The sequence below is a fragment of the Esox lucius genome, chromosome 15 (assembly GCF_011004845.1).
Source record: "Esox lucius isolate fEsoLuc1 chromosome 15, fEsoLuc1.pri, whole genome shotgun sequence".
In the NCBI taxonomy this organism is placed as follows: domain Eukaryota; kingdom Metazoa; phylum Chordata; class Actinopteri; order Esociformes; family Esocidae; genus Esox; species Esox lucius.
Window position 1 is genome coordinate 10456845 of NC_047583.1, and position 20029 is coordinate 10476873.

At 40.9% G+C, this 20029-nt stretch overlaps 1 protein-coding gene across 1 annotated transcript in view; it reads left to right on the top strand.

Annotated features, from left to right (window-relative positions):
- Window positions 1-546: 546 nt before the first annotated feature.
- Window positions 547-20029, top strand: part of LOC114840944 (disks large-associated protein 2) — a gene marked incomplete at its 3' end in the record, with an annotated part of 78969 nt that continues 59486 nt past the window's right edge. Inside the window, exons 1-2 of the mRNA XM_029125532.2 lie at window positions 547-811; window positions 17783-17902. Of these exons, the coding sequence (XP_028981365.2) occupies window positions 17830-17902 (73 nt within the window). The remainder of the gene's footprint in view (window positions 812-17782; window positions 17903-20029) is intronic.

Genomic DNA, 20029 nt, shown 5'->3' on the forward strand with positions numbered 1-20029 from the left:
CCCTCAATCCAGGTCGGTCTCCCAGTTCTGACCGTTCTCTCAGTTCTGACCATTCTCCCAGTTCAGGCCGGTCTCCCAGTTTCGCTACTGACAAGCATCCCCATAGCATGATGCTCCCACCCCCATGTTTCATCATTGGGATGGTGGTGGGTCAATGAGGAGTCACAGCAAAGTTTCTGAATAATTATGTAGTTACTTTATTTTCAGTTAATTGAGCCTTTAATTGAGCCTCTGATGACCTTTTTTAGATGGGTCCCTGGTGAAACGTATACTGGCCATGAGGTTATGGTGATGGTGAAATATGTGTTTGTGCTGCTGTGACAACTTTTATACACCTTTACTTCTTCTAGAAGAAGCTTCGTCTGTCTTTCACTGACTCTATGTAGTTATTCACGCATAATCCAGTCCAGCATCCGTGCGGATGCAGGCTCCAGTTCCGGGTTTTGTGTGTCACCAGGCGGTGTGAACGGGGAGCGAAAGTGCCTGCCTGTCTGCCTGCCTCTGCACTCTGCTGTGCTGTGTTGTTCTGCAGTGTGAGGGGCTCTCGCCAAGCTCAGAAGTAGTCTCGCTGGAGAGCAGAGCATCTTGCTGTCATCTTCCCCATTACCCGTTATTGCGCTTCTCCTCAGAGGGTTTGGATAAACGAGAAAAACAGGAAGAGGAAGGAAGGAAGGACGGAAAAGAAAAGAGAGAGCTGACATAAGTGAGCCTGATTCATAGTGAGAGTGAAGCGTCATGACTGTAATCCTGTCACCGTGTGAACGACATGCTCATGCTCTCTGATGTGTCCTGCCTCTAGTCACACTGTCAGGTAAGTTCTCTCCATTCTCAGATAGAACTAATAAACGAGTGGCACACAAGGTTGTACCTGTTTTTACTCTTGTGGTTAAAAAACACTTCTAGTCTTTGGTGGCATAATTGTAACATCGGTGCCTATATTGTTGCAGAGGTGGTTCATTATGGAGAAGCAGGGTGGTTGCTTCAGAGCCTAGAGAGATCTCTAAGACACATGTAGCCTACAGTTCTGTGGCAAAACAGTTAGACAGTACTGGTTAGAGGGCATTTTAATTCACAAAGTGGGTGATATCTCTCTCAGATTTGTGTGTGTGTGTGTGTGTGGGGGGGGGTTGCTGATGTCAGTTTCTCATGGAGTGTTCTGCTCGTGAGTGGGCGGTTACGTGTTTTGCATGTTTGTCAATGATTTGTGTTTAGAGGTTGTGTCGTGGGGATCCCTTTGGGATGGGTGTGTAAGAATCAATATGGTGTATGGTGTTGAATTATTATTATTGACATCATTATTTTGATTACATCAATAGATTTTTTGAAGATCTTTGCCAGGACTAGTTGGCTGCACCTGCAGCAAAACTTTAGTATTTCTTCTCCTATAGCCTGGCCTCTATCTTTTATTTTTCTGCTTTTTTTCCCATGACTGACTAAAACTATTTCATTTAATATGGCACGGCTCTTGGGTTCTTCTGCAGCAGCCATATAGGTGAGCAATATATCTGCAGCGTCAAATAAAATAAAATCACAATATCAAAACACAATATATATATGAAATGGTGACACACTATATCGTAATGCATACACCGTATCATTTAAAAACACAGTGTATGATATCAGCTCCTGATTATTGCAGTTCTCTGCCCAATTATCTCTAGGAGTGGATGCTTTTTTACACCTGTGTGTTTGTGTGTGTGTGTTTGTATATATACATATGTGTGTTTACCTGTGTTTACAGTTGTAGCATACAGCCACTCCAACATATTCGGAATATTTTGAAATTCCCTGTGTTGTTCCATCTCAAAATAAATCACACTTCTGGAGCGCCGAGCCACTGCAGCTGGGTACCATATAATGCACAGAGTACAGGGAGTCTAGAGAACAGAGAACACTGCTGCAGTGTAGAACTGCCTAATCCAGTGCAAGAGCCACCCACTGTTCGGTCCTTTCGCCCCCCAATGGTTAAGGTTAGTATTTAGTGCTGTAAGGAGGCAGGGAGCTCGGTGGCTGGACCAGCGGTCTTCTCCCCAGTGTGGGGGTCTGGCTCAGGAGGTTTTCCAGCTGTATGTGCCAGGCAGGTTTAAGGACCCTTTCTCTGGCTTGAAGTGTTGCCAGCCCACCACAGCCCCCTAGCGCTCGGGATTTCCCCTTGCTGTGTGTGTGTGTGTGTGTGTGTGTGTGTGTGTGCGCGTGCGTGTGCATGTAGCCAGGTTATTAGTCCTCTATACCATGCTGGACTAAGCAGCAGTCTGCAGGTATGAATATTTATCCGGCCCACAATATCATTGTATGGATTGTCTGTCAGAACACCTCCATTGGAGTTGTCCTTTTCAATGACCTGTCAGGATGTCCTGATAAACCTATACGCTTTAGGCAGACTGATACGTCTGTCGAAAGGAGGAAATTATTTGTCACTTTTATTTTTAGAGAAGACCGATGACTTGAGTACCGTTTGTGGATTTGAATCTGTAAACAGTGTATTTCCGTATTGAGTTAGTTGGAAGTGATTGATGTGTTTGAGCGGGATCATTTGTTGGGGCCCCTTGGTTGTGGGAGATGTAGCTGTGTTGAACCACACATGACCATAAGTGTGTGTGATGTTCCTCATTTCTCACACAGCATTTTGAATGCCCTGCAGACACAAACTACTAGGCTACTGTAATGTGAACATTGAAAAATGTTCTTAGCCCAATTTTAGTACTCCCACTACACTGCGTGGACATTTATTATATGCTTGTGCACTCACACACACACTTACACATCAATACACAGCAAGAAACAAATATGTCTCAGCATTTTCTCCACTGACGTCAGACATCATTGAGCTACAATTGCAGTTGACAGTTCCCAAGGAGAAATGTATGTAACTCAGAACATGATACATAAGCAAAGACCAGCAAGACAAACTGATAAATTGCCTAGACGACAGCTCAAGGTCTGGTATGTTCAAAGAAAGCATATTTATACTTGTAAGCGTAGTTTATTTAAATTACAAGTTGTGTAGTCTGAACTCAAAAATGTGGACAGTGGCACCTTTTTATATTCCTCTTCCTCTTTTTTTCCCAGCACTTTGGATCTGAAATTATACAATTACTGTGCGTTTAAAGTGGATACGGTCCGCCATAATGGATAATGTAATATTGTCATCCATGTCGGATTAATTATTCAACCCTGTTAGTGTTCTGACAGGAACATAACTCCACACAAAGTATTTTGAGTTTAATTACAGGTGTAGGCACTTCACTGAAAGATAAAGGTAAAGATCTGCCAAAGTAAGATTTCTATCTAGCATGATCTGAATGTACACTGTTTTATGTAGTGTGAGTAGTCTCATTCCAGACTTGTCATTGCCATCCTTGGCACATGACACTGAGTATCCAGTGTGGAATGTCAGCTAAAGAGGCTAATACCCTATGTTTCAGGATGATTCAATCTGTCTTTTTATATTTCTGCAAATAGGTGTTTCTTGACACTTCTTTTATCCCTCTTCGGAAAGAGTAAATGGACACAGTTCAGTGAATATCAATCTCCTGAGGTAAGAATATGTTGGTATCTAGCTGCATAGGCACAAATGACTGAACTCCTCATGTTTGATTGCGTGTGTTTCTTTGTCTTGGCCGGCAGGTATATAACCGAGGAGACACAGCAAGGTATGTACAATCGGTCTGACTCAAAGATCGCATGTATCATCTTCAAATTAATTTTCATAAACCTTTTAAAAGCCTTACAGGGCTCACAGCGGCCCTTGCACTCGTCTCATCAAAAAAGGTCCCAGAGACTTCGACGTCTATAGACATGGTATGTGTTCTGAAACCGTGAAACATTCATGTTCACCTGAAAAGAAAAAAAGGTTTTAATAATGACTGCACATTCTGTTAATTATGTGTACAAATATATATTTTCTGTATTCGTAGCCACCCTACTCTGATGAATGTAATAGGAAACATATTTGATCACCATGTCCTACTGCACATGCAAGATCAATCTGGGTATAGCTACACATTCATCTACGCTATTCATCTACGCTATTCATCTACGCTATTCATCTACGCCATTCATCTACACCATTCATCTACACCATTCATCTACACCATTCATCTACACCATTCATCTACACCGTTCATCTATACCATTAATCTACACCGTTCATCTATACCATTAATCTACACCATACATCTACACCGTTCATCTATAACATTAATCTACACCATTCATCTACACCATTCATCTACACCATTCATCTACACTATTAATCTACACTTCAGAGGATTTACCATTTGGACTTGAAGCAGTGCTGGGAGCTTGGGATTACCTTGTTTTTAAGTATTATTATTTCTACTTTGCCACTAAAATCATAATAAAGACATAATAAAGCCTACATTATTGTGCAATTTGTCTCATTATTATGCAGATTTATTAATATTATTATAATAGGAGATGGTTCTTCAAAAGGTTATTATTATTATTATATGAGATGGTTCTTCAAAAGTGTATTATTATTATAATAGGACATGGTTCTTCAAAAGTTTCTTCAAATTATAATAGAAGATGGTTCTTCAAAAGGTTATCAATATGTGAATGTTGGATGGTTCATCAAAAGTTTCTTCAAATTATAATGGAAGATGGTTCTTCAGAATGTTATTATTATTATTATTATTATTATTATAGGTGATGGTTCTTCAGAAGGTTATTATAATTATCATTATTATTATAGGTGATGGTTCTTCAGAAGTGTATTATTATTATAGGTGATGGTTCTTCAGAAGTTTATTATTATTATAATAGGAGATGGTTCTTCAAAAGGTTATCAATATGTAAATGTGGGATGGTTCATCAAAAGTTTCTTCAAATTATAATGGAAGATGGTTCTTCAGAATTGTATTATTATTATTATTATTATTATAGGTGATGGTTCTTCAGAAGGTTATTATTATTATTATTATAGGTGATGGTTCTTCAGAAGTTTATTATTATTATAGGTGATGGTTCTTCAAAAGATTATTATTATTATAATAGGAGATGGTTCTTCAAAAGGTTATCAATATGTAAATGTGGGATGGTTCTTCAAAAGTTTCTTCAAATTATAATGGAAGATGGTTCTTCAGAAGGTTATTATTATTATTATAGGTGATGGTTCTTCAGAAGGTTATTATTATTATCATTATTATTAGAGGTGATGGTTCTTCAGAAGTTTATTATTATTATAGGTGATGGTACTTCAGAAGGTTATTACTGTTATTATTATTATAATGGGAGATGATTCCTCTGAAGGTTATTATTAAAATAATGTATAGGGGTTTACAAAGTTTACATATAAAGAACCCTTAAATGATGCTCCGGGGAACATTTCTTTTTTAGAGTGTACCACAGTATACTGGCTCATTAAAATGATCCATTTCAGTGGAAGCCAGGCCATTAGACGTTAGATCATTGCATTGCTTAGAATGAAAGTCTGAAGCATCGTTGGTGACGTGATTAAAAAGTCTGCACTCACATCATTTCACACTTGGTTTGGTAGGTGCCTGGATTACAGCTGGTTGAGTAGTAGTTGAATTAGCACTGTTAGCATTGCCGCCCTCATTCAGTCATGCTGTACTGTACTCTGGGATGAGGCGGCAGAAGGATGATTTGCTGTGTTTGCTGAGACGACCTGAAGGTCCCAGCTCTCATGTTGATTTGCACAGTTTAACAAGCCAGATTGACACAGTTCAACTAGCATCAATCACTGATGAGACAAACAGAAACAGGAGCACACATGCACGTGTGCACATGCATGTGAATAAATGCACACATGCAAAGCTTGACTTACAGAGCAGAGAAGAGGCCTACCCAACAAGCAACAAATGCCCTAGGAGAGAAAACGTCATCATTTATTATCATCATGATGTTATGTATGCCTAATTAGAATGAGCTAATGTAACATGTATTGTTATGAGCATTGGGGGAATTCTAATGAAACCATTTTTAAACACGTCTGGAGCAACATGAGTTACCAAATCATGATGTAAAATCTGATGTGAGTTTCTTGAGAGTGGCCCATTAATGTAAGCAAATACTGCAGGCTGAACACAAGGGGAGAACATGTTATCATCTTTGCATCTGAAGTGTAGAGCTGAAGACATGTTTGTATCATGAATATAAGGAAGTAGGGTATTTCCTTCTTTAGAAACTTGGAGTGAAAATAAGAAGCGATACATTCGGTTTGTCTTTTATATGAAAAATCCGGCAGTGTTTTTGTCTTTATTTTATGCTGAGGTTTAAATTCCTAATTTCATCGATGCTGCGTTGAGGGGCTTCGCTACCCCTGTTGCCATGGAGATGTCGTCAGACAGTATTATCGGTGGCGATTCTTGCATTTCTCTGCATACAGTACCACGTCAAGCCCACAGCAATTCTTGGGACTCACTAGTTCCAACTGGCTGTGCGTGGGTGATGTGTGGGTGTGTGAAAAGAGGAGGAAGACACATAGGAAAGAAGAAAAGAAAAGAGTGTGCGCGCTAGAAATTAGTATACGTGTGCACGCTAAATATACGTGTGTGTGTGTTTATGAAAAGGGTTCACCTCCTATTGAGAGGAAAGTACGTCTGAGGTGTTTGTCCGTGTCTGTGTGGGCGGGAGCTCGCTGCAGTGCCCTGAAGGGCATTTCAATAAACCGTCATCACCGCAAGCTTCAAGTGGAGAACACGCACCGGATGTCTTTTCAAATCCATACAGACAAATGTCACCGTAACGTAGCGCTCTGTAATAGTAGGGCTCTGATTTTATTGATATAATATCTCATTAGGGAAATCATGTTTTGCTCATCTAGTGCCTTAGGGGCAACACTATAAGCAGGGCAGGTACATAACACGTTAGTGGAGACCATGCTATGGGAATAAAAACCTCATGACTAATTCTGTACTAATTCTGTGCTCAGGCTCAGTGGCGTAAGTGACAACGTCCTGGGCCGACACAACACTGCCTGTTCCGAGTGTCAGTTCAGTGTGTGGCACTGAAAACCAGAGTGGAAGCACAGAGTCCACTGTATTATTCGTCGTCATCGTCGTCGTCGTCGTCCCCCCCCCCCCCATCTTATTATGATCTTATTATTCAACTCACAGCCTCCAAATGCTTGCTTCCTTTCCCTAGTTTAGTGGTTAGGAGCTATGACATGATGCAGTATTTTTCCATCACTAAGTCAATTTGTAATGCAGCACGGCTACGGGATTCAAACTGCAGTTGTTCCCTCTGTTGGCAGTATCTAAATCACTGTCAGGCTGCGGTACAGGGTCCTGGCTCAAAAAACGAATGACCACGAGGTCACTGAGACCAGTCTGGTGTGGAACAATGTGATATAGAGAGACTTCTGCATCCAGTAGTTGCTTAAAAGAGGGCACTGTCTGGGGAATATGGTGTCATTTGAGACAAAAACTTCAAACGGCTATAAAACAAGAGTTATCTGGCTGTGTCAAGATCTCAAGAGCAGCCAGGGAAGAAAGACACCGCTTTTGACAGGGAATACTGCTTAAAGAGAAACTCATCACACGATCATCCAACTGAAATCTCCTACCAGCTGAAAAGTCCCTCGGTGCAAACCAGTCATTGAGACGAAGACAAAAAAGAGACACAATCAATTCTGTTCTGTTGAAAAATACATTTTCAATAGGTTAATCCCCCTCCAAACAATTTGATATTTCTGAGACAGGGTGAGGTCACTTTTAGACAAGATTAGATCACTTTTAGAGAACCGTGTGTTTTTGGTGATGCATGGCAATTTCAATGGGGCGATCATGTGACTGGAATTCAACTTTGATATAAAATAGTATCAGCCAGTGTGTTTAAAAAAAAAATGGTCAGTCCCACCAGGACTTTGTTGCTAAATCAACAATTCCCAAGGTTGTGTCCAATCACTGAACTGCACAAATTGACCAATGCTCTAGTGCTCACAGTTACAGTCAATCACTTCACATTAGTCTTATAATATGGTTCACTAAAGCAACAAGTAAAAAAAAAATGCCTCAGCAAAATCTGTATTTTTGTATTTAATAATTTCCAATATCAAATATTTTGAGGGTCTGATAAATGGCTGGCTTTCCATTTGTCTATTAAACTCTAGCTAACAATAGGAGCAACTCTTCCCCTCTCCTCAGTTCACGAAGGAACTGTGACCCTAGTCTACTCTTTGCCCTAGGCATTGAACTGTTACCTCCAGAGATTGCTGTTCTGTTTCTTCTCTATGAGAGTAGAGAGAGAGAAAGAGAGACACATAGAGCAAGAAAGTATAATGTAGAGTAGCAGTGACAGATGGCTCTGACCTCTGCTAGATTCTATACAAGGCCCACTGGGAGAGGTCAGAGGTGGAGGGTCAGTGTGTGGATGTATTCATTAGCCCAAGGCAGACATGTGGTCTGAGGGCAGCATAGGCAATGTGACCAGGGGATGGCAGGGCACAGAAGAGAGAGGAGGACAGAGGACAGGAGGCGCAGGCCTGTAGGTTAGGATAGGTAAGAATCTGTGCCTCAATTTTAGATCAGGCTCTATTGTTCATACCGGTTAATAATTAAGGCTGGCTGTGAGTTTATCTATAACAGAGACCAGAAATGTTCCTGGGTCAATTGACATGGCTAGGGGACAGCTCTGGTCACAGTAATGATTGGTGCATAAGAACTGCACATCTAGAGAGCTACAAATGACCCTGACAGGAGAATTGCTTACAGTAGAGATTGGCTTTCAGTTAATTGCTACATCCAGTAAAATATTCTGATTTTTTTAAATGAATTCTACAGGCACCAAAATGTCCCTGTCTTAGTCATGTGGGAGTGGGACTCACAAACATCTCCTGGGCAGAGTCCTCTGGACTCTCCGGGTGTCCCGCCACGATGAGTTTATGCGTGACGGCTGTGCCAGAAGCATGCTGGGAAATTCAAGGAAAAGTCATTAAGGCTTCATGGAGCAGCAGGAGATCACGGTGTAGCATGTGTCGACGTTAATACCTACAGGCCGGGTAGTAAGTAGCCAATGCACAGGTTGATGCAATGCATGCTGATGGCGCTATCACACGCCTGTGGCTCAGGTGTGTTCCCAGGGATGACACACAGGCGCCCATACATTTAAAATACAGTGCTTTGTTTGAACAATTTCTGTGTTGTTCGATGCATGGATACTCAAGGGTTTAGAAAGCGTGTTGTCCCAACAAGCAAATGGATATGCCAAATTGAAGCAATATTTAGCCAGCTGTCTCTCTCTTTACTCTTAGACAGTACAGCGTGTTAGAGGCCTCAGACTGTATGCTGGTGTCTGTGACCCAGACTGCCAAATATCAAGACGCCCAGCTTGGATCCAAATCCCAGGCTTTCCAAGAGTGATGAGGAGCTGTTTTTTAAGATGATTTTCTTCAAAAGTCTGCTTCGTACAGTCAAATGGGTATCCCACTTCCAAGATTAGCACATCCCTCCAGACTCTCCACATTGACAATGTAATGCAAGTTTGGCATGCAGAAAAATGTAACAGGGAATAACAGTATGGCTTATGCCACGACTCGTAAATTCATCTAACTCACTGTTCGACTGTCAAAGTGTGAGCGTTGTGAAAGATCTTTGGAAATAGGTCATTTCTGTCACAGTTAACATGTAGACTATTATGACAAGATATCTCTATCACAGACAATGTGGGAGCTATGTACACTGCAAGTGAGAATGTCAACAGTTGGTTGTTAAACAGTGTAAGTGTGAAGTTGAGAATGTCTTAAAAAATAGCAGCATTCTTATGTAGGTGGTGATCAGGGTGTGATCAGTTGATCAGCAACGTCCAGGCCAGTGAGTTTCCCCAGCAGCCCGAAGCGAGTCCGGTACAGCCAGAGCTGCATTTGTCTGATATCGAGTGCTGTCCACAATGTAAGAAGAGATGTTCCATCACGGGTGACAAGCCTTCACAGACACGCATCATATCACTTTAACAAAAGCATATTTAGCAATCTCCTAAATGCCTTTTACAGAGATCTCTCTGGACTTACTGTCCTCCTGTTCATAAGAGCCTGTTTGGCTGCAGTGTGACACCAGCTGACTGCAGTGTGACACCAGCTGACTGCAGTGTGAGCAGATTCCTCTCCAGAGAGCTGCTGTGACTGGAGCTGTTACTCACATTGGCTGTCAATGGCCGGACTGGACACTGAAGTAGTGCGACGGCTGTGCTGCCTGTGTCCACTCGAATCAAGGACTTTGTTATCAGTAGACAGCTTTTCAAACCAGAGTACTTGTGCAGTGTCTATAGTAGTGCTTTTGAAGAAGTCTAAAAAAACAAACCCAATCGCAGATATGGAAACAGATGTGCCACAGTTCAGATAGACAGCTCAGAGGCTGGAACACATCTTGTCTTGTCTGTCTTTATGTCTGAGATGTACTTTCATTAACAGGGTGTTCTGTACACCTTAACCTGTTCCTATTCACTGATTATCAAAACATATTTGTCTGAAGAATGCCTACCCCATTGGTTTCACATGTAGAATCTTAAGTTTGCCTCCGATTTCAATTGTTTTATACTTCGTATTGTCTGTCATAAAATTCATATCACTATATCACTTTAGTTTTCCAACAAGATGCAGCAGTATGTACCAGTCAGTGTTTACAATGCTTTTCAATATGTGAATCCTCCCAGGTTCATGTGTGCTCCGTCAGCTGAGTACCGGTCCCAACAAACAAACAATATGTAAGGCCTAAGCGGATGTTGTAACACTGAATAAAGTGTTACATTCCGAATGGTATTGAAACCGAAAGAGCTGCCAAATAATACATTTCATTATGACTATTTAACTGGATGAGCTTCTTTAAGATTTAATGACAACGTTAATGGACACATTTTGGATGAGTCTAACTTTAGAAGTAATGAAATAACTCTCCTTAAGCACAGACACACACAAAGACACACACCCCGAAAACACACATGCACCTAATCAATCACGTTACTGCCCCTTCTCTGTGCCAAGCGGAAAGGGTTTAGTGTCTTTAATCTATTAAAGCATTGATTGGAATGATATTTAGTGGCAGGGCAGCTGCTGCAGGATGATGTGGTAAGGCCATGGCATGTTCCACATAGGAGACATGATGGACTTAGGTTTTAATGAAATCACACTGTGCCGTGGCGCCAAAGGAGGGAGCCTTCATTATTCTTATTTTAGAAATGTAAATCAGGATGTGAATGCGGAAATGCAGATGATGTGTGGAGAGAGAGGCTGGACTTTCTGTCCCAAGTGTGTGCTTTGATTAGATAGAGATGTGCTATGTGTCTATGTTGACAACTGGGTGATTAGATACTGTATGTCTGTGAATTGGAGAACAGTCTCACCACACCTAATCTTTGTCACCAGAATTGGGTGTCTTACTGTTGGTCTTTGATCATTAGGAAGAGTCAACCCGCATTATTTTAGAAAAATGTCTCATAGTCCAGTCATATGGCCAGGGAAAACACCAGATCCTAGATCTTGGCTTTATGGATTAGACACCAAAATCTCCCTCTAAGCCTCAGTAGTAGAGTGTGTTATCTTAGTCTGAAAAGAAAAATCTTGGGACTCATTATCTGTATGTGAGCTAACCACTTTTGCGTGTGATGACTTATCTACAACAGGGTTAACACAGACAGACGGCTTCCATGACTTCCAGCTGCTCATCCCAGCCGGACCATTCGTCTCGCCCAACATCTCTATGTGATGCTCAGATTTCTGTCTTGTCACTGAGAAATTAGTGTCAGAGCTACTAAACCTGAACCAAACCGTTTGTGTGACACTGACTTTTTTTTTTTTTTTTTACCCCTGTTTGCTTTTTTAAGAGGAATTAAATCAAGCTGTCATGAAGCTCTGATAGTCCACATAACAGGCAGACAGGTCTGATTCAAGCTCCCGAAATAATTATTAGATTCGGAGCTTGCATGCCAATATCTCCCACAAATGTTTTTGTTTGCTATTTTCTTCCTCAAAGCAGTAATTGCCAGGCGCCTCTAGATGCTTTTACACCTGATTCTGATCTGTTGCTAACTTTTTGACAAAATAAATGATCCGATTGGTCGAAATGACTGGATCAGAATGTTATATGTTACGAATAGCCCATCGAGCTTAAATGCCAAATGCTTTCTCTCAAGAAACATAGATAATTGAAACAGTGCTGAAAAATATACTTAAGATATTTGATAGCCTACCAAAGCTATTGTTATTGCAGCCAAGTTGAACGGAGGTGTTCTCACGTAGGGTTGAAACCCGTCCCGTATAATACGGGATCGTCCCGAATTGAAAAATAAAACTGTCCCTTTTCAATACGGAACGCGATTTTCGTGCACACCCTACTCTAATGCATGCATTGCGTTTTCACAAGCTTGGATTGACATGAGAAATAATAAAACCAAAAGAGTTTAATGAGACATAGCAGAGAAGTATTAAATCAGAATGACAGGCGAGTAATCTGTCACTCAACGTCATCGTTGCCCTGGTTACGGAGACTAAGACGCGCAGTAAATTTGCAGTGCGGTTCACCCAGATACACAAGTTGCCAGTCCTGTAGGCTGAAGGCTTGCCCACTCTGCGTGAGTGAGCTGTGTGTGTATGTGTCAGAGAAATGTAACCAATATCCCACTTGGTGGAAAGTCAAGTCACTTTTATTTATATAGCACATTTAAAAACAACAGGAGTTGACCCATGGTGTTTACAGTTGGGGCAGATAGATTAACATCCGCCCCAATACAGGTAGGCAAGTATACGTGCAGGCGCTAGAAAACGTGTTGGACAGGCTTTTGATTTCCATGGGCGTGCACGTTTATCCTATTTATCAACATAGAATAGTAACTTCAGCACGAGGGACGGAAAGTAAATAATGTTTGCATGTATGACTTGCTGAAGCTATATACTGGCAAAATACAAAACTGTCAATCAAATTCGAAAGCTTTTAGTAACTGCAGTAGGCTAGTTACACATTCTTTGTAATTTGGTGAAGCACGTCTTCGATCGCGTTTGCAGACGAAGGCAAGAGAGCTAGCCTACAACAGTAGTTAGCGAAGTAGAGTATTAAGAAGCGTCTTACCCAAAAAACATTTAGGGGCACAGCATTCTTGTTGGGGGCAATGGCCCCCATGCTGCCCGGTCTGTATATATAATTAAAGGAAAAGACAACAATACATAATACAATAGTATAATACATAGAGGGCAAGACTCAAATGGAAAACACTTAAGACAACTAAAATGATTAAATCAAGATCAAAGTAAAACAATTAGTTAAGAGAAATTGAATAGAATCAACAGATTAAAACATGGTAAGAGGATGTTAAGTAGAGTGGACTTGACAGAAACCAAGGGACAACCTCAGACTGAACTAAAAGCAAGAGAAAAAAGGTGGTTCTTTAAATTTGATTCAAAGTTGTCCATGGTGAAATGGGACTTAATGTGGGATGGGAGACTATTCCAAAGTATGGGAGCAGCAACAGAAAAAGCTAGGCTATCACATCCTTCCTGGAGGGTGGGTTCTTGCTTCTTCCAAATATGCCATAATATATATATATATATATATATATATATATATATATATATATATATATATATATATATATATATATATATACCTTATTCCTTAATATAATTGATGCAACTGTTCTTTACTCTTATTGACTCTATTTCCATTATATTCATGTTAAGAGTAGCAGAGGAATTTTAATTTGATGCATAAAAAGCACAAATTGGTGCATACAAATTCACCAGAATGCAGGAAATGAAGTGTCTGACATTCAAAATCTCATTGGGGAGTACCCCCAAACCACCTTTTATGTCCCTCAGGCTTGGGCCCGCTGGCAAGGAAACGTTTAGAGGTAGAAGCAGGACATAGCATCAGTGTGTCAATTATGTATCGGCATCCAGTTGTTGTCTCTGGCCCCTTCCCAGTTTGGCAGTGTAATGAGATCTACAGCAGACGCACGCAAGCCATTCGCTGGCTGAAAACTGAGTTCTGCCCATCACAGGAGGTAGAATTTGAACTGGTTTTCTTTTTGGGACTCTTGCAGAAATAGGGCCACGTCTGATCTGCTGAAGAGTGACAGACTCCATCCTAGCTGGAGTGGTGCTCTTCTTTTATCTAGGAGCATAGACAGAGCCTCACTCCTATAGCCTCACCATGAGAGAGGGTGCAGGTTAGGCCACAGGCTGTAAGCCAGCCTGCTAGCATAGTGGAGTCTGTCGATAGCATAGTCAAAGAAGTTAGCATAGAATTTCCCTACTGAGACGGTGACCCGATTCAGGCTGACAAAAGCAAAAGTAACAACTTTTGTCAGCCTGGAATTGTTAACAGGTAGTGTTAACAATAGCAGCCTTATTAAGATAAAGCCTTCCTCCAAATGACGGTAATACCTCGCATCTCAAAATGGAACTCCTTAATGTTAGAACCCTTGCTTCATAGGCAATTGCAATAAATGAATGAATCACTGATCATAAACTGGATGCAATTGGCCTGTATGAAACCTGGCTAACCTGGCTAAATTTACTGTCCTAAGTGAGGCCTCTCCTCTTGGCAACGCTAGTGATCATATCCCCCGCGCATCCCGCAAATGGGAGGGGGGTGTTGCTAATATTTATGACAAAAAATATACATTTACACTTAAACACATCACTGGGTTTTAGTCTTTAGAAGTTTTACCCATGAAAGCTAACCAGGCTGATAAATCATTTTATATAGCTACTATTTACAGGCCCCAGGGCCGTACACAATGTTCCTCATTGAGTTCCCAGACTCCTCATTGAGTTCCCAGTTTCTTATCTTACTTAGTAGTCATGGCAGATACTATTCAAATTTTTGGCGATTTCAATATTCATATGTAAAAGTGCAATGACTTCTAAAGGCCTTTGAAGCCATAATTGACTCAGTGGGTTTTGTCCAACATGCCTAGGAGCCTACGCATTGCCACAATCATGCCTTAGACTTTGTCTTGTCACGAGGAATAGATATTTTGGATGTAATACTTTTTCCTCATAATCTGGGAATATCGGGACCACTGTCGTATTACATTTACCATTACAACAACTAACCCAGTTGCACCCCAAACAATGACTTCTAGAAGCCGTAATCTAAATTCTCGGGCTACCAAAAAGCTGTAATCTAAATTCTCTAACTACCAAAAGATTTGTTGAAACTCTTCCAGGCTTGCTCATCGATGACAGAGTAAATCAATCTTTAAACAGTCTAATCAAGGATCTAAACATAACACAGCGTAATACCTTAGATATGGTTGCTCCCGGTCCACAGACAAGCAAGCCTCTTGAAAGTTGGAGCGAAAGTGGCACTCCACCAAGTTGGAAGTATTTAGACTAGTCTGGGTAGACAGTACAGTGCAATAACGTAAAGCACTCACATCTTCTCGATCAGCCTATTTCTCCAACATGATTAAGGTGAACAAAAATTATTAAAACAAATATTTTTGATTATTGCAAATTTAACAAAAACGCAATGCTCAACAAGTGAAGTTGGTCATCTCTTCAGCAGTGATGAATATGTACATGAATATCTTTGATGAAAAGATCATCACCATTTGATAACAAATATCAGACTTCTCCTTAAATAGGTATTTTCCTCAAAAACTCAGTTGTCCAGAGAATGCACAGAACTGCCCTGACCTGGTATCAATGGGGACACTTGATCGCTCGACACGTTCACAAAATTTGTAATGAGTTCTTAACACGCCCATTGTCAACTGGACCTGATTTCAAACTACCTAAGAAGCTACTTCCTGTGCTTGGTTCGCTGATGTTGCACAAAATAAATTGCTCCCTATTCTCTGGATGCGTACCAATCTCACTAGAAGGAAAGCCTCTTGTAAAAAAATCCAATCTCTATCTGGATATATTAAACAACTATAGGCAATATTGAACTTCTTGTTCCTCTCAAAAATCTTGGAAAAATCAGTTTCCCAACAACTCAATGCCTAATTTGAATACAAATAATGTTTATGAAATGCTCCGATCCAGTTTCAGACCCCATCATAACACAGAGACTGTGCTCGTGAAGGTAGTAAATTGCCTTTTAATGGCTTAAGACAAAGGTTCTTCATCTGTCCTGTTGCATCTTGATCTTAGTGCTGCCTTTGATACCACTGATAACTCCCTTCTCTTGGGGAGATTAAAAACCCATGTTATATCGATTTATATGTGTGGATTTTTCCTCTGACAAATCAAATGTATGTTTTGGTGTTCCTCAAGGCTCGGTTTTGGGACCACTGTTGTTTTCATTATATATGCTGCCTCTGTGTTATCGCAATCACTTTTCACTCTTATGTTGTTGACACACATTTCTATATTTCAATGAAACATGGAGATGCGATGAAATTAGCTACTTTGGAAGCATGTGCTTCTGACATAAGGAAGTGGATGACATTTTAGGACCCAAGAAATAGAGAGCTTTGTTGGTAGATCTCATAGTTAATCTTGATGGCTGTATGGTCGTATCCCAAAACCCTGTCAATTTCCCCAAAACCCTAGCCTCCACCCTGTTCTCTCCTTTGATGAACATATAAAATATACTTCAACAGGTGTTTTTTTCCATCTTTGGAAAATTGCAAAAAATTGAATATTTGTATCAATAAATGATGCAGAAAAACAAATTAATGGTTTTGTTACTTCAAGATTAGATTACTGCAATTCTCTAAACTACTGGACAGTGAATAATGGCTTGTCATGAAAAATTACTCCTTGGACCTTCAAGAACCACTCAGGGTAAGCATTATTTCACCCATATATCTTGACCTAAAGTAAATTAATGTTTCAACAACTGTGAACGACCTGTTCCCTTTTTTCTTTTATTTTTGTAACAGGGTAAATTACCCATAACAATGTCTATATATCTAGGGCTGCACACTGTCCAGGTGCTGTGGTGAACTACTGAATGGAGCTGTAGTCTTTAAGGTAGGTAGGTGGTAATGGAGGGCTCTGAGAAGGAGAAGGCTCCTCAAAGCAGGGGTCGGCTCTGTGTTTAGCAGAGTCAGGGTACCTCTGTGGTGACATAGTGTCTGGTTGGGCCAAGGTGAAGCATTGTCGGTTTCTCCTGAGCGTCTGCCCCTGAGAGTTTATCAGGATGAAATTTGGTGTGTCCACATCTCTTTGTACAGAGCCCTTCTTCTGGTAGTCTTGTATCCATACTGTAACTCCAGGATCTACAGGACTGAGAGTGTTTGCACGGTGAGGACTGTCTTAATGTTCCTTGTTGTTGAGCTTAGATTGCCTGACTGTAACCCAGATAGTTCTGGCTTCCCTGGAATCAGCAAATAGGGCAGGGTGGGAATGCCTGTGTACAGCATTCTGCCTTGCAACAGCTCTGATGTGCTCAGGCCATTAGAGAGGGGTTTTGATCTGTATGCCAGATACAGATCAAGAGCGACAGATAGGGGTCTGAGGATTTGCGAAGAAGCTGTTTTGCAGTCTGTACTGCACGTTTGGGTGCATCTTTGTTTTAGTAGCAAGAGCTTCTTTTTCTGTCTGTGCATAGTGAGAGGGTCCAGATGTCTCTGCGAGGTGAGGGATGTATTTCCATCTGGTGGTTGACTAGGCCCGTGAATCTCCACACCTTGCTCACATTTGTGGGAGCTAGCATTTGTGCCATGGCCGCAACTTATCTGGGTCAGCTCAAACATCGCTTCCATCAATGATCTGGCCCAGGATTTAAATTTTTTGTTTAGAGAATTCACGTCAGTAATGTTCATCATCAGTCCTGCCTGTTCAAGGCGCCAGAGAACTGCAAACAGCATTTGTCGAGTTGCCCAGTATACTAAAATATCATCCGTTTGGCAGGCGACCCGATCGAGGCTCTCCAGTAGTTGTGACATTCTGCGCTGGAAATGTTCTGGGGCCGAGGATATTCCGAATGGGAGCCTCTGAAAGCAGTGTCTTCCGAAGGGGGTGATGAACGTGGTGAGTTTTTCGTCTTTTGACATGGGGATTTGCCAGAATCCTAACTACATCGCCAACTGGCTGAAAGTGCTCGACGCAAGGCAGCTCTTGTAAGTCCTGTGAGATGCTGTCATTCAGATTGGTTAACGTCACGCAGATGCAAACATCCCAATCGGGCTTAAGGACTACAATCATCCCAGCACACTATTCCGTTGCTTCATCCACTCTGGTAATGAGGCCTTCCCCCAACCATGCGGCCACGTGCATTTTTACATTTTCTTTTTTTGAATGAAGGATGCAGCTTTGTCCATTTCTTTTTTAAAGTTGTGGCTGTCCACGCTTTACTTTATGCTTAGGTGGTGATTTTGATAACTGATTGTCCACAATCACCGCATCTAGTGGAGATTCAAACCATAAAAACAGTTGCGTTTTATCAATTGCCCCAGATCTAAGACAACTGGTGTGTGATTATCCGTAAATATATGTATATATTCTTATTTTTTTATATTCAGTGGCATTTGTTTGTCTAAAAATCTATATTTGTATTCAAGTCACTGATCATCACTTATGGTCTTGTTATATGTTTATAAGTGTTACAGCGTAAAGTAAATGAAATGTGTGCCTTCTGGTCACACAGACCTGGGCTATTAGGCTTACTAAAATGTAATAAATAGCCGAGAACACCCATCTGTACTTGCCTCGTGTTTTTGAGGTATAGGTCTACTGAATGAGGGAGAAATCAGTTTGTGAAACCGGTTGTACATTTAATGTTTTGCTTGCATGTTTTGCATGCTTCTGTGGAATTCATGTTTACTAAGATTTATATATTTGTTTCAGTACAAATAATATGTATGCTTGGAATTTATGGAGACTTGGTGAAAGTAAATGTGGTTCTTGACACGGCTCACAGAATTTAGTATTAACTATCATACAGATAGAGGAGCAGAGATAGCAATGTGGAAGACATATTGAATCAGAGTATTTGTATATTTTCAATCATTTATTAGAATTGACTGGTTTCTCTATAGTGTCTGTACCAGGAAAAGGGTTTGAGTTTATGGGGGAAATACCAGTAAAACTTGGTCTCTCATTTCACGGACTCGTCTGAGCGACCAGTCCGTGTACTGTGTTTGCAAGACACCCTATAAATGCTCTGCCAAGGACACGAATCAAGAATAGTTGTCCTTGAGGTCAACGTACCCCCTGTGTATCCTGGAATTTTCCTCTAACATTAAGGGATATTTGACTGGGTTCTTGAAGGTCTTTAATTGTGTAATTTAATAGATCTTTGGTCCGCCTTGTATATTTAGTCTCTGGAATGACTGTGACATCTGCCTCTGTATCAACCTTAAATTCAACCTGATGGTTACACATGCAAATGGTAGTTATCCATGGTTGGTCAGCACTTGACTTGACAGAGACAAAAAAACATTATTCTCATCCAATTCTTGGAGTTCTGACACTGCCGTTTGTCATCGGCAGGCTGTAGCATAGTGACCCAATGTTTTAGGCAATTTCTACTGATAACATCTCTGGCTGGTCAAAGTTGTCTGTCATGGGTCCCCTTTCCACACCCTGAACGTGGTTTTTGTTAATTGATTTATAGTATAACAGTGTCACCTTTCTGTGTAGCCCTGTTTGGCAGTTTGTGAATTTAGGTTTTACAGTGTGTTGGAAAGGCAGCTTTGTACTTGCTATAGCCTCAACCATTTGTCTTTGTTCGACTGTCATGCCTAAATGTATTTTGTTGGGTTTTTATTATTTCCTTTTGACGGGCTATGGTTTTAGCCTTCTCAAAAGTAACTGCTGAATTCATCTGCATTTATTCTGATAAAGCTGTCACGAAGGCCCACTACTAGTCTGTTCCTTATTAAATTATCTTGCAAATGTCCTCAGTCACAATGGGCACTAAGTACATGCAAAGCAAGGAGGAACTTGTCTGCTGGTTCACCACTTTTCTGTTTGCGTTTATTGAACCTAGCCCTCTCAAAAATGTAATTCCGTTTTGTCACAAAGTGGCTGTTCAGCACGGCTGTGACAGTGTCAAAAATCATTAGCTTGTCAGTTGTCAACTTTCTGGAGCGTGTCGTAGCCTCGGCCTTTGCTCCCATGGAATATAGTAACATTCACTCTCCTGTCTTGCGGTGC